We start from the raw sequence: 15231 nt of genomic DNA, 5'->3' as shown, positions 1-15231 counted from the left end.
AGCATTTCCAAATGTCAGGCTGTGTACATTTGTATTATTATGAGCCCGTAGTTTGGAATCTAGCAACAAAAAACATTTGCAGAGATCATAACGAAAAGTACATTTACGATTACATACATCAGCATAGAATTCACACTATTTTTTTTAAGTGTAGAGAAGTGAAATATCATTCTTATTTCTTCTTTCCCACCTTCAGAAGGGTAGATTGCTATCCATAAAACTGTAGAACAAATTCTCCTCCATTTCAGAACTTAGCTGTTTCTTGCGGTTCTAGGCATTTTATGTATAAGAGTGTGGGAGTGACTCATATCTACTTGGAATCCTTAAAGTTTTTTTTATCTACGCCAAGAGGAATTAATTCACTTAGTTATTAAAGGACATAGTAATCAATGGTAAAGTAGGGCTAGGATAAGACAACCTAAAATGGCCCAGGAAATAAGAAAGATTTTAACTGATAAATTTACAGGGGCAATTTACCTCAAGTACCTCCACATTGGGAAATTTTTGACTGAGACTGAGTAATTTTCCAAACTATATCCTCTGGTTCAAGGAGAAAATCATTCACATATGTTGCTAATTCTACTACATGTTACAAGTGAAAGCAAGCTAATTCAATCCTGATATTTAAAGAGATTCTTCTTCTCCTTTATGATAAAAAGGAGAAAATCCTTTTTATCCCTTTCATCATGCTTCTTCTTCCCCTGTGCTTAATTCTATTTATTGTATAAACAAAGAGATTAACTATAGAAGGAGAAAGCAAGACAGAAATCTTATTTTTTTCTTTTCTTGTGATTGAAACACCGCTAAACACAGTTCCAGAGGAAAAGATTTTTATCTATTGAGTGTCCAGTCCTTGACTTAGCACTAAATGAAAGACTGCACACTAGTGCTTCTGTCAGAACTGTCACAAATATTTTCATACTTGTTTGTCTTTTCTTTCACTTTACAGATCTCAGCTAAAAAATCTTCCATATTGCCTAAATTTGTGTCCATATGGTTGGTCTTCTTTCTGCCATCCTATCCATCTTCTCACTGATCAGTGCCTAAGGAACTACAGGACTTTAGGAAGGAATTGCTCCATATCTTGCTGAATAAAATCTTCTGAGCCCAAACAGACCCTCATAAAAATCAATAGAAAAACTCAACTGTGAAAGTGAAAGAAGGAGGCTGGCAGAGTGTGCTATGTAGAGAGATTGCCACATAATGGATGGTTAAAACTGGAAAAAAAAACATTGCACTGTATGTACAGAATCAAGAAACACAATTGTGTTTGGGTGCTTTGTTTATTTTTAGGAATAAGATTTCAACTGGCAGCCAATAAAGAGCTAATAAAAGATGAAGCTGTCACTTTTTGTAATAAAATAAGGTGATGTTCATATTCTAAGGAAAATACAAAACTTAACTTCAAACTTGAAAAAAAACAACACCCAACATCTTAAAACCAATTAAAAATCAATTGGAGTTTTACCAAACAAAATCCAGAGAATTCCAAAAAATAATAAGATGTCATTTGAGAAAGTATGCTTATTCTTTCCCATTTAAAAATTATAAATCTTTAAACAGGTCACCCTTTATTAAATGTGAATACATTTATTCCTTTATTATTATTATTTATTATTATTATTATTATTAGTTTACTGCTCAATAGAAATGTAGGACATGGTTACTGGCTCATTAAAGGCTGAAAAAAGAGTCCACACTAATTATATGAATATTTACCTACACAAAATCAGTGCAGTGAAAAACGTATGCTGGTTGATGAGCTGCCACTTTTTCAGGAAGAGTATTTATCAAAGCTGATACAAACAGATTCTGTGACAAAATGAAACATAAAGCCCTCCAGAATGTGCTGGTGAAGACTATACTGGTTGTATGAAGTTCAAAATTTTGTACTCTCTGTAAGAAAGAGCTCTGTATAATTGGAAAGTGGTTCTGGTCAGTCTCTAACTTGCAAACCCTGTGTGAAGGGGAGTTGGGATAAACAGCCCCTTTAATGGCCCCTTCCTACTCAAACTATTCTATGATTCTATAAATACATTTGAACAAGCTTTTTCACATCCAGTTATGTAGGTCCTGACATGTCCCCAGGATGCATCTTTAGTAGAACAGGTAATGGTCACTGTGGCCATTCCTCAGCTTTCCTGTAGATGTCTTACTCTGTCGTGACAATTGCTGATTACATTTTGGTATAATTTAGGCATACCTGCAATGTAGCAGTCACTATCTGTCAATACTATTGCAGTGGTAACCTTCAAATAAAGAGTGCCAACCAAAAGATTTCTGAGATATTTGAAGATATAAGCCCCCAACTCAGAAAAGAAAAAAACCCTAAGGCTTGCTGTTGTACAGTGTGACACAGCACATTTCCTCAGAAGAGCAAAATCAGCTGTTTTGTGCCTACTTGTTCTTTAACCTTCTTTTAAATAACTATAACTTGAAACTTATCCATATGGATGGCTGCATCACCCTGCCAAAAAAACATCTGACTGCCTATAAACACTTCTCTGACTGTTCTCAGCATTATCCTTTTTCAGTTATTCTACTGTTGCTTGACTAAGGCACACTGCACATCTGTAGTACAGAAGTTTATCCTATGGATAAATCAGAAGACTTTCAATTACGGAACAAATGAAGTTCTTTAACTTGAGGTGGAAGAGAATAGGGAAGGTCATAGAAAGCGCTGAGAGGGCTGAAAAGCAGAGCAGGACAGTTTATTGAGATTAACAGCTGCAGGCTTGATGTCGCTAATGGCAAGATAGATTGCACAAAACACAGGTGAATCTTTTCACAGTCTTCTTTTTGCTACACTCCTTATTGTAGAGTGCTTTCTGCAGAATCCTGTGGCTGTGCCCTTCTCACCCCACATCACTCGCGAAGGCACAAGGCCAGGCTGAAGGTGTAATGGCTGATGGCCACATTAGCAAATAATTCTGCCAGCCAGGATCCCCTCTGCTCCACCGCCAGGTGCAGGCTGCTGCACTGACTGCCTGCAATCATAAGGGCCAATGGAAAAAATTTCCTTGATTTCAGAGTACAGAGCAGACAATCCACACTGTGAATAAAAATGATGTTCTTTGTTATAGTATGGAGACCTAATGGGAAAACAACAACAACAGAAAAACCTGAGGGTTTCATATGGTTCCCCTCCTCAATTCAGTGCTGTCCCAAAGGCGGCAAATAATCCCTCGGCTCGTTAAAAATCTGCCCTAACACAGTGGTCCCGCAGCTGGTACTCTCCCCTCCCCCAGGCAGCAGCATTCCCGCTCCGCGGGCGCGCATCGCCCCTCCGCGCCCGGCTGCGGGCACGCACCGTGCCATCTGCTTGCTGCGCGCAGGTGCGGATCCCGGGTCGGATTTTAGCTTCTCTCTCTTTGCAGCCCCTTCCCTGGCAGCTCCCCGCCCCCAGACGCGCTTTTCCCGTAGAGCATCAGGTGCGGGTATGGAGCAGCGGCCGCCCGCTTCCCCCGCACCCCAATGGCACAGATCCTCCTTCCCCTCACTCCCTCGTGCTATGTGCCCCCTCCATCCGCCGCCCTCTCCTGCGGGAGTCTGCTCTGTCCGCCCCGCTTTTTCTCGCTGACATCCTTTCCCCTCGTCTCAGTACTCTCAGTGTATTTGCCCCTCTTCTCCCTCCGCAGCCAGAGGGATGAGGGCCTGGGGGTGGGGGGGGATATAGCTGAGGAAGCGGATAAGCTTGGGAGAGGGAGGGGGGAAGCTAACGGGAGAGATTTTGCTGTCGTCTAAGGGCTGATTGGAAGAGGCAATCATTGTATCTGCGGTTGGAGGATTAGAGGAGAAACTTTTATTACTCCCTTTTGTGAGTGCATGCGTGCAAATGGAGAAGTCTCTTCTCCAAGGGGAACATCCTTTCGGTTGGCATAAGGTGCAGCTCAGGGAGGGACTGAGAGCATTTCCCTCATCCGTGAGCTGAGGGACGAGGGGAAACGACCCCTCTTCTCTCACTCTTCCTTCTCCAGTTCTGAAATCGTTCCTTCTCCAGCACTGCCGCCTCCCCGTTCCTCCCCTCCCCTTCCCTTCCCCTGCTCTGGATGAGTGGAATAGCCTCCAGGGTTTCCTCCTGCTCCTCGCCCCGGACCGGAGCAGTGAGGGGACATCACTAACCCTCATCCGTCTCCGTCTCGCTCCATCCGTTCCCGAGAGGACTTCAGACGGTGCCATGTGTTTTCAGCCTCTCGCCGCTGCAACCACTTGATACCACGCAACGCGCAGGGAGAGAGAGGCTTTTGCAAAATGGATTTGTTCGATTTTAAAGGATTTCTTCTCTAATAAGGATCGCATTGCACACAAATATGACTAAATCCCCTATTTGGTAAATCTTTCTTCCCCCACCCCTCCTCTTTGGGTTCCCTCCCTCCCACCCCCACCCCTTCAGAGGAGCAAGCACGGGGAGCTGATGACGGACCCATTAATCCCTTCTTCAATGCATCAAAAGAAGCCGAAGGGCTGGAAGTCGCTGGGCTCGGAGTCCTGCAGGAGATGTTTCCCTCCGCTCTGGGTTCTGTATGAAGCTGGGGACTAAGGCTCGGCTCGCCCCGCCGCCGCTCGCCGGCACCTGGAGGCGCGGGTCGCCGCCGTGCCCGCTGCCGCGATGCTCCGCTGCCGGCAGTGCTGCCGGGAGCTCGCCGTGATGGGATCGAGCCGGCCGTGATCGGTGGAAGGCGGCGAGGGAGAGAGCGAGCGGGAAGCAGGGCTGCTCCGCTCCGCTGTGTGTGGGCTCCGCGTTTTGGTGTTTTTTTTTTTTTGTTGTTTTGGTTTGGATTTTTTGTTTGTTTGTTTTTTCTTTTTTCTTTTCCTACTTCCATCCTCTCCCTGCCACTGGAAGTCCTCCCGTATCTAAATGGAATTAGTGGAGACCGAAGCCCCTTGTGTAAGGCACAGACATGACCCATGGGCGCAGCTTCCTTCACAGTGAGTATCTCCTCCCGCCTAGCCTTACCTTCCGCTGCCCCCACAACTCGTCCTACGGGACCCCATGGCAAACTCCCCCCCTCCAAAGCACCCCCTTCTCCCCTTCCCCAGCACCCCCCTGCGGTGCTGTGGGGGGAGGTCTGTGTCTCCCCCGAGCTCCCGCTCGGGCTGTCTGTTGGTTTTCACCTGGGTGCGAAAATGGCTTTCTGCGTGCTGTGGGGGAGAGGGGAAGCGGCACCCCTGCTGCCCCACTCGTGACTAGAACCGGAGGTCCCAGGGGTGGCCATGGGGTGCGAGGCTCCAGCAGCGCTGCGCCCATCGCCCGTGGGCTCTGCGCCGGCTGTTCCCCCCCAACCCCCAGAGGGGTCCTCCCCGAGCAACGGGGGGCACAGAAACGCACCGAGACCTCGGGCTGCGTGGTAGGACCCCCTCCTCCTGACACAGTTTTGGAGAGGATCCTCACTGCTGGAGGGGTACAATTCTTTCACCACCTTGCTATGCGCCCACACCTGTAAAACAGCAGTGCTACGACTGGGTGTAGGTTTTCCAAAAACTCTTCACTAGGCTAAACCACATTCATGCCAAATCATAGCCTCCAAAAGGCTTCCTGGCAGAGAGATAAACCTCTTAATGTGAGGTTTGCAATGGGAAAACGCACAAATCCATAAAGATTCAAAGATGCGCAATCAGTGGAAATAGAAAGTGTGATTATAATCACACTGATGATTAGGAGAGGAAAGAGAGGGAGAAGGCAGAGAGAATGCAACAAGAAATTTGGTGGAAACTCTTTGAAATAATTCCCAAACCCAGATAATGTCAATATTGTTGGTGTACTGCTAAAGATTCCCAAGTGACAGCTTTGAATGTGTAAAGACAGTGTGATTGGTCTCTTTGGAGGGGTCTTTTTATTTTATTTTTTTCCTGTGAAAATGTTCTTTTCTGATGGTTTGAAAAAGAAAAATGCAAGAGATCATAGCATAGAATGGACTATCATGACTGCTTGAGTGAAAGGTATCATGTTATCTTTCCCTGTCAACCCTCCAGTTTTAATTACTTTCTGGCACCATATGTATTTTGGCAATGCTGGTGTTAATGCCACCATGTCAAGAAAAAAATCTTTTTTTTTTTTTTTTTAGACGTGAGAGGTATTTCATTTCAAGTGATGGATATGATATATATGCAGAAAAAAATCTTTGCATCTCTCTCTCTTTTTTTTTTTTTTTTTCATTTTACATTTTATTGTCAAATTTATTTTGACTGTGATGATAAGTCAGTGTAGCTCCCTGCTTTGGAATAACACAGCTCTGCAACTTGGAAGCACTCTTTCTAGCGGTTAGCTGGAATTGAAAAGACCTGTGTTTTTCTATCATATCTGTAATTATATCTCAGTGACTTGGACCAAGTCTCTTTAATTTTCTTGACTTCAGTTTTTAACATTTAGAAAAGAAGAGTTGATAGATAAAGGGACCCTTTAAGAAAAAGACATGAACTGTGATTAATAGCCTTAGAAGAAACATTTCTCACATAGGGTTTGTTAAGCTACTGTTCTGCCCATTCTAGCTTTCATAAAGAATGCTGTCTCCACATTCTAGCACCAAACCTCCTTAACTAAGGAGAAATTTGGTTTCAGCTGGTGAGAATTATGCACATAGATGCAGTGTGTTCACTGCATGAAACACAACTAAGTAAATGAGCAACGCACAAAACCTTCATTGCCTCCAGATTCTGACATAGCCAATGGTCAGAATCCCAGCAAGAATGCATTTCCAGAATCCATCCCTGAGGAGCGTAAGGGCATGAATGGTTGGGTAGCATCCAGATCTGAGCAGAAGATGCGATGTTCTCACTGAATGCCCAAGATGCAGAAGAGTTTTTAACTACCAGCCCTGCCAACATCCTGTCTCTGTTAGCTGGGAGAATCAGAAAGACACAGGGACTGTGAGCCTGACCAAGAAATGGAGAATGTGCTGCCAAGACTTTATTTGCCCAGCACTTTAACCTTTTTTTGCTTAATGAGGTAGTCGACGTGCACACCTAAAACCTTCTGTCACATGGGAAGGGTCAAAGGCATAGAAATAAATCTCAAAGCTAAGCTATTTCCAGAAGGACCACTGAGGGTAAGAATAGGAAAGCACATCATTCAGTTATATGTGTTGAAGACCACCAATTCCTCCATATAGTCAACGATACAAACACAAGCTGATGTATCCAAAATACTCAGGATAAACAGGCAAGTTCATCTCCACTTTAACTTTAGTCTTGCCTGGGCACTAAGTTTGGGCTTTATGCCAAACTCACTGGGGTAAAAATCTTGAGCACTCCAGGAACTCATGCTCTTGCTATCCCACTTTCTCCCGGAAATAGCTAGAGAAGACCAGGGAGGTGGGAAAAAAAATCATAGAACTATGGAATGGCTTAAAATTGGAAGGGCCCTCAAAGCCACCCAGCCCCACCACGTTCCAAGGGCAGGGCTGCCCCCACCAGCTCAGCCGCCCAGGGCCCCATCCAATCTGGCCTTGAGCACCTCCAGGGATGGGGCACCACAACTTCTCTGGGCAGCTGTGCCAATGCCTCAACATCATCATTCCGTGATTTCTTCATCAGAGAGCTGGTTAGTTATTTTGGTCTTCTGAAGCAAAATTATCTGAACTACTATTGATCTGAACATTTCCCTCTTAGCTTTTTCTAGTTGAAACATTATATTCTGTAATACCCAAAACTCAAGAATTGTCTCCAAATTGAATTCTATATTTGTTCCCAAGAGCCACATCTGTCCTATCATGGTTGGAGATTATTTATGAAACAAACAGAAGCTTAACTGCTGCATAAAGCAACATACTCTGGTCAAGTCAAACAAACTAAATTAATGAGACTATTAAATACACACAATAATTTATTTCACTGAGGATTTGCATATGAAAACCTCAGCCCTCACTTCTTTCAAAGTCCCAGTGCTTATTTTTTAATTTTATTATGCCTTGATAAGAAACCAAAGTGATTCAGTGGCACTGAAACTTAATAGGTCTTTGTCTACTTTGGGTGAATACAGCTTTTTTTTTTTTTTATTACTGGCCCAAGCTATGATTATATAAATAAATATTGCTAAAATGTTTTGTAATATTAAAAAAGGGAAAATAAAATAAGAGGCAAACATTAATGCTTGGAAATTGTATTTTAAGCCAAATAGTCCTCCTCTTTATTTGAATACTTTTACAAAGATAAACACTTACGTGGGCAGATTACATGCAAATGAGTTCATATGAAAAGTGAAACTTAAGGATACAAGTACACATGAAATACTGAATTTTTTACAGTAATTCTATTTAATTTGTGTTCTTTTCAGATGTTTACATTTGATTTGATTGCAGACACTATTACACTATTATATCTAATGCAAATCTCTCTTTCAGTCGTAGCAAGTCTAATCATCCTACATTTGTCTGGGGCAACCAAAAAAGGAACAGGTATGTAAACTTCAGACTTGTTTTTCAGATATTATATTACAGTCTTAAGTTTGGATGCAAGTTGTTAATGTAGGTCTGGAAATTGTTTGTAGTCCACCTACTTCCAGTGTCTGTAGCTTGTTCATTTGTTTTCAGTCTGTAAACTGCCAAAAATCCAGTGGTGATTTTTTAACAAGTTAGTGACCTTATCCATGGCTAAATTTAACTAAAGGCTCGACCTGACCTTATCTAGTGGTTGCAAAGTGCCCTCTCTTTCAGACTAAGTGTTCATATTTGGTACCAAGTAATTTTGTCTCAAAATCTTTTTGATTGCTGAAATAGAATTCAAAATGTGAAATCAGGCTTCCTGGCTCCTTGTGCAGCGTGGGGATAGAAACACGGCCTTCAAAACCCTGCATGCTAAGTGAGCTGATGGTCAAGCAGGGAGGATGCTCAGCACAGTGTGTGTCTGAATGTATGTCTGAATGCTCACTCCCTGCAAACCTGAATTCATTTCAGAGGATCAGGATCCATTTCATTCTTAACTTGTATATGGACCATGAAGAAAGAGAAATGCATGCAGAATCTAAGGCAGATCTCAGGTGGTTAAAATCATGCTTGAAAGGTGCCTGTCTCCCTCCATTGATCTTAAGAACCTCAAATAATTCGGCCTTGAACATGAAAGTCTTGGTGGGACAGACTTGGATACAGGCACCTGGCTGGGAGCTAAGCATAGGAGGCCATTTTTGATTCCTGTGAACTCTAAAACCTGGTGCATTTCCTAGAGCCTGCTGTCCCTTCAAGTCTAAATTTTTTTTCCTCCAATAAATCCATCTTATTTTGGCTTACTAGTTAAAGCACAATGTCCAGAAAGCAATTCTTCATCCTTTTCAGCCTGAAAAGATTAAAATCTTAAAGTCTTCAAGCTCTCTGCCAATGTGCAGAAAGGGAACACAGAAGTTTCAGGGCTAGCAAATGAGGACTGACCCTGCTCTCTGATGACTCACCTTGGAGGAGGAAAGTTCTGGGCTGTGACCCTGTCTCTGTCAGGTCAATCTAGGCTCACAACACTGTGAATTAAAAACAGTTCTATTAGAATTCTGGAATGGTTTTTTTTTTTTTTTTTTTTTTTTTTTTTGCTTGTTTGTTTCCTTAATTTTGTGTCTTGTTGAGAAGGCACACACTTGGATTTTTTGAACTACACAAGTGAGAAACTCATGTCTTCGATTCTCGAGCATGTAATTTAAAAGGTGATGTAAGGATGACTTCCCTCAGATATTCAAGACTCCTCTCTGCTTTGAAAAAAATATTTTGAGGGAGAATATCCATAAAGAACAGTCTAATTTTCTTCCAGGTCAATGATCATACTTAGACACAACTGGAAAAAGCTGAGACCACCATCAGATGGAACTATTTTGTTCTGTAGAGGAGTTCAAAGTGTCAAATAGCCGTCATAATTTTTAAACTAACCATATGATTTTTAATGTCATCATTTCACAGAAAAGCAGACTACTGCCGAAGGACAGAAACCAGTGCAGTGTGGAACTTGGACAAAATATGCGGAAGGAGGCATCTTCACTTCTCCCAATTATCCCAACAAGTATCCTCCTGACAGAGAGTGTGTCTACATTATAGAAGGTGAACAGTCAATGAATCTTTGTAGTCTATCAACTGTCAAAAAAGTATTTTATTTTGCTGTATGTGAAGGGTAGATAAAGCTTCTAAGTTCATGATAGCATCAAGAAGCAAGATTTAGAAAAGTTCTATCTCAGCAATTTTTTTTAATAAAAAAATTAAAAAACATTGGAAAGCATACTAGGAAATACTGGAAAATGCTAGCTTTCCTAACAGACTAATAAAATAGCTTAGTATACATAAGTCACTTAGGAATAAACAGTATTTTAGAGAATGAATAGAACCTAAAATCTGTAATACAATAGAAACCAGAATATTTAAAATGAATAAAAGGCATGAACACAGGAAACTAAAATGCTCTTGACTCCTCATATCAATTTTTAAACATGTCATAACTGAATCAGGGATGGCAAGCACAGCTAGGTGAAGTACAGTAAAGACGATTATGCAGAAAACATCCATACAGTGAGTATAAAAATATTTTCTACCCAAGTAATCATAAGAAAATAAGGAGATTAACAAAATGAAACAACAACTACGAAAAACAGCACAGAAAATAGTAGATGTAAGATTCAGTTCTCAATGAGTAGATAGTTGAAGGTCTGGAGTTGATGTAAAAAAGGCTTATTACATACCTGTAATTTCTTTTCATGAATCTTAGAAAAATGGATGCGAAGGGATTCTTGTATAAGGAATCTGCTGAAGGTAAGAAGAGATTAGATACTGTTGGAAGTTAGTAACAGAAAAGATGAATCAGGAACAGAAGTGGTAGAACTCTGAAGCTAAAAAGATTAATAAGTTGTGATTACATGCAAAATGCTACACTGGTGATTGCCCTATCCATGCTGAGTTGGACAGAACTATTAATTCAACGTGCTGGAATCAGGAATTGTAGAAATACTTATTTTTTTTTTAAAGATGCTGATTGTTCCAAGAGAGATTCTGAAAGCTGTATAGATCATTCTAACTAAATTAGCTGCTTTAGAACCCTCCAAAAAACACTTAGAGAATACAGTTTGTCTTTCCAAACCTAGTGCTGAGTAGAAACATAATTCATAAAATAAATATATTTCATAAAATAAATAGAAACATATTTCATAAAAATCTTTCAGGGAAATGATGGATGGTAAATGTTGTATAGTTTGAAAAGAAAATAAATAAATAAATGAGATATCTGAATTATACTTTAGTGATAAGTAAACTGACTGAAGTCAGAAGTAAAGAGATGGTTATAAATAAAGGAGTCAACAAGCCCTTTGAGATAAATTTATGCTTCTACAGTCTTCCATAATTCTTCCAATATATGTCTGGAATTTAAGCAGATGTATGGTAAGCATCTCAGTTCTTTCATAGCTTAAAAATCCTTTTAAAACAGCAATGAAAATCAATAATAATAATGAATATATAGGGTCCATATGTTCTACTTAGTATTATATTTTTGTGATATTTTTGTATCATTTATGTTGCTACATCCAGGTCTTTTTGCACACTGCAGTGAAATGATCTCAACATTGCTCTAAGGAGGGGAGGAAACATGCCTGTTTTATTTTCTAGGAATTGAGGCGCAAAGAGAAAGGTGGTGGGAAAAAACAAACAGAAAAACAACAACAACAATAATAAAAACCCATCAATTCTGTAAACCATAATCCAGTCTCTTAAGCCACGAGGAATTCCTTCTGTTAGTAAGAAGGTGCCAGAAAAATATTTATTGTAAGGACCTGTCTTTATTATTTTAACTACTTATGAAAAGATAATACAATGAAAAGTGGTAAAATCTGCTATTAAAATAGACTGCTTTAGAATAGCTCAAATTGGAAATGTCAAAGTATAGGAAGGAAATATTTAATCAAACATCTGTGTTCTAGATGGTGAAATTATATGTTGACAATTTTGTGGTAATTTCTACGCAGTGCAGGAAATAATCTGAATTCAACAGACATCTTTATATTCTATGGGATAAATCGATTTTAGGCTTCTTGCTTCTTGTCCAACTGTACTGAGGAGTCTGGATTCCAACTGGATAATTTAAAAGCTATGATGATGCCATCTGTAATATGTAATTTAGTGGGAACCATGCATACTGCACAACACCTTTGACTCTGCCTATTTTTGTCTTCCAAAACGGTCAAGAATAGAATGTTTTCAAAAAAACACCAAAATGTAGAGATGTCTTAGAAACTATACTTTCAGTAGTATCAGTTTTGGAAAAGGCCAAAAGGAGACACACTGAAGTAGAAAAAAATAATCTTCTGTACTTAAAGTAATGTATCTGTTCCAACTCTTTTTACAACTGATAAAGACAGCATAAAATGACAAAGAAGGCTAGCCAATGAAGATATTCTTGCATATCTTTTGTACGTTGTAATATTTTCTAATCCAAGACATTAATGTCTATAAACATCTCTCTTTACATCTCATTCCTATATTTATTATTGAGATTCAGCATGCTTGGAGTAGCTTCTGTCTGCTGTTATCTTCCAAGTATCAAATGACAGGGACTGTTGATGTGATCCAGACTAGCATTCCTATACTGAGATCTCTTCTTTGCATTTCTTAGCTCATTGTGCCAGTACCATAGAGTTTTGACTACTGTGTAACCGACTATAAATACATATATGGCTCAGCAGGTCCTTTCCTGCATGCTTTCTTTCTTTCCTTCATTTTTTGCTATCAAGTACTATCAAGGGTAAATTCTGATGGCTTCCCACAAATACAATTCTGACTGACTTTAAAGGATTCAAGTGAGCACTGCAGCAGATAGTCTGTTATAATAAAATTGATTTTCATCTCACGATGCAAGTTTTCCCCCATATTTTAAGTCATCTTAAGTGTATGCAAGCCTTTTATCATTTCAAAATTATATTGGTGAAGTAAAAAGCTGGCAAAAATTGCCGTGATCATACACAGTGAGCTTTTAAAAGTGAAGAGGATTTTTGATTGTAGAGTCTATACTAGCAGTCAAAGTTGCAAACAGATCAAACAGCTAGAACTTTCTTTTTTCTTTTTCCTTCTTTCCTTTTTTTTTTTTTCTTTCCTTTTTCTTTCTTTTCCTTCATTTTTTCACTTCTCGTTTGGTTGTAATGACAATTAACTTTTGGAACAAGCAGAATTTTTTGAAGTCCAGGTTGGATGCCTTTCTAAAAGAAGTGCTTTAGGTCATCCAGAAGTCATGGACTCAGTACAAAAAATTTTATGCTATAAAGCAGCTTCTGGTGAGTCCCATCTACCTTTCAATATGAATCAAGATTTTTTTTTTCTTTGTTGTTGTTGCTGTTGCTTTTTGTTCAATCCTACTGGGCATATAGAGAACATAGGAAATAGCTGAATGTACACATTAAGTTCTCCGCTGGGACTAATTTTACCCTTGTTTCACATGTTCATGACTCTTACCTGGCAAAATTCACAGCTGCTTGGAACAAACGCAGGAGCAGCACTAGACTTTGCCAGACTGCAGAAAATTGGGCACACGTACTGTAGAAATTTGGAAAACCAAATAGGAGTTTTTTAGAAGCAATCTTTTGTTGGTGTTAAAAATATGTGGGCAGTAGGACCGTCATACTTTACGTAGTATATTTTAAGAGCTGTTTTGGAAATAAATAATGTTAATACTTATATGTTTTTATCAGCTCTTCAGTTTTTACTAAATAAATGCTTATGTATAAATAGAGTTATGGACCAGAACTGCTTATGAAGGAAAGCATCGCTTCACTTATGAAGTAAATCTTACACTTTATATCCTTGTGGAAGTTCAGAGTAAGTTTTTTTGAAAATCTTCCATGTTTTTTCCTAAAGACATTAAACTCTTTACTCCTAGATATTAACCTGTATAAAAATTATCACCTCTCAAAGTTCTTTCATATTTCAGGTTGATTTTCTGTGTTCAAAAATATTCATCAAAACAAAGAAAAATTCCTCTTTCAAAGGAGATTGTAAGTGTCTTTCCCATCAACAATAGCTGTACAACCAGAAATACTACGGATCATTCGAAACTGTTAGTACTGTAGTATCCCAGATAGATGATGTTTGATTTTTCATTTCTATGCTGTCTGGTAAATTGAAACATTTTTTGCTTAAATTCCTTTGTCACTTACAGTCTCAGAGACTGATCAGAATCTAAATCCTAATCGTGTGTTTTGTTGCAAATGTTCTTCTTTAGCTGGAACTCAAATGACTTTTTTTGTAAAATCTTAGTACAGCTCTTGTAAAAGATAATTAGATTTAAAAGATGACAAATGTAAACATTAAGTAGCTTTTCTGCCATATTAAATGTCTTTGAAGAAACATAATTGGAAGTTAACTACAGAAGAACTTATGATTTGAAATTTCTGAGGTAGCTTCAACATAAAGCTTCACTATGAAATTCATTTGAACACAGCAGAAACTTTTCCTGTGATACTGTAGTCACAAAATAAGATTCGAAGATGTTAGATGTGAATGTGATTTACCTGTGAATGAGGATCATTTCATCCCTCCTCCTTTGATTAGACAGTGGATTCCAATCCAGTATGGAATAAATGCTTTTCTTTTTTTCTTTTTTTTTCTTTTCTTTTTCTTTTCTTTTTCTTTTTTTTTCTTTTTTTTTCTTTTTTTCTTTTTCTTTTTTTATTTTTTTCCTGTCTGTTTACTTGATTTTCGTGTGTGTCTGTGTGTGTGAGTACTTATGCATACTTTGTTCTTAGTCATTATTTTAGTCACTGTATTTCCATAAGGCTTACTGTGATTATATTTGCATACACTGTTGCAGAAAGAAAGCTGTGACACAAGGTATATATTCATAGAGTGCCTGCTTTCTTTAGTTTGCTTATAGCAAGGAAACCTTTTACTGATCTCAGAGTAAAACTGTGAAAAGATTTTTGTTTGTTTGTTTCTAAAGTGTAGATAAAGCTGAGAGTTTGAATTGTGTTTTTATCTCTTGTTATCATTTTCAGGAAGGTCTGGATCACTTTGGTAGATTATTGCAACAAAATGTTTAACCTTTTGCTCTAAGATGAAGCAGGGAAGTGCATATAAAAGTAGAGAAAAGGTAGCATGAATGCTTACTTAGTATCCCTTTCAATCTCTGCCCAGTCTTCTGTAATCACCACAGTCACTGTAATTTTGGAAACAGAAAGTGTTGCATTCCTGAGAAGAGTCAGGAGAAAAGAGCCATCATCCTTTGAGCTAGTGTGCAGAGAAATTTGTGACACAGACTACAATAAATTGGGAAGCATTCATTGGGTTTAAG

The 15231-nt window shown here is 39.2% G+C and overlaps 1 protein-coding gene across 1 annotated transcript in view; it reads left to right on the top strand.

The window, feature by feature from the left end:
* The first annotated feature begins 4901 nt into the window (after positions 1 to 4901).
* The window catches only part of NETO1 (neuropilin and tolloid like 1), a 60650-nt gene continuing 50320 nt past the window's right edge, over positions 4902 to 15231 (top strand). The window contains exons 1-3 of the mRNA XM_042840095.1: positions 4902 to 4929; positions 8340 to 8393; positions 9873 to 10010. Coding sequence (XP_042696029.1) covers positions 4902 to 4929; positions 8340 to 8393; positions 9873 to 10010 — 220 coding nt within the window. The remainder of the gene's footprint in view (positions 4930 to 8339; positions 8394 to 9872; positions 10011 to 15231) is intronic.

Source organism: Centrocercus urophasianus, unplaced genomic scaffold (genome assembly GCF_019232065.1).
Source record: "Centrocercus urophasianus isolate 14NV4802_14NV808 unplaced genomic scaffold, USGS_Curo_1.0 seq_11, whole genome shotgun sequence".
Lineage (NCBI taxonomy): Eukaryota > Metazoa > Chordata > Aves > Galliformes > Phasianidae > Centrocercus > Centrocercus urophasianus.
This window is presented reverse-complemented; position numbering and strand designations above follow the sequence as displayed.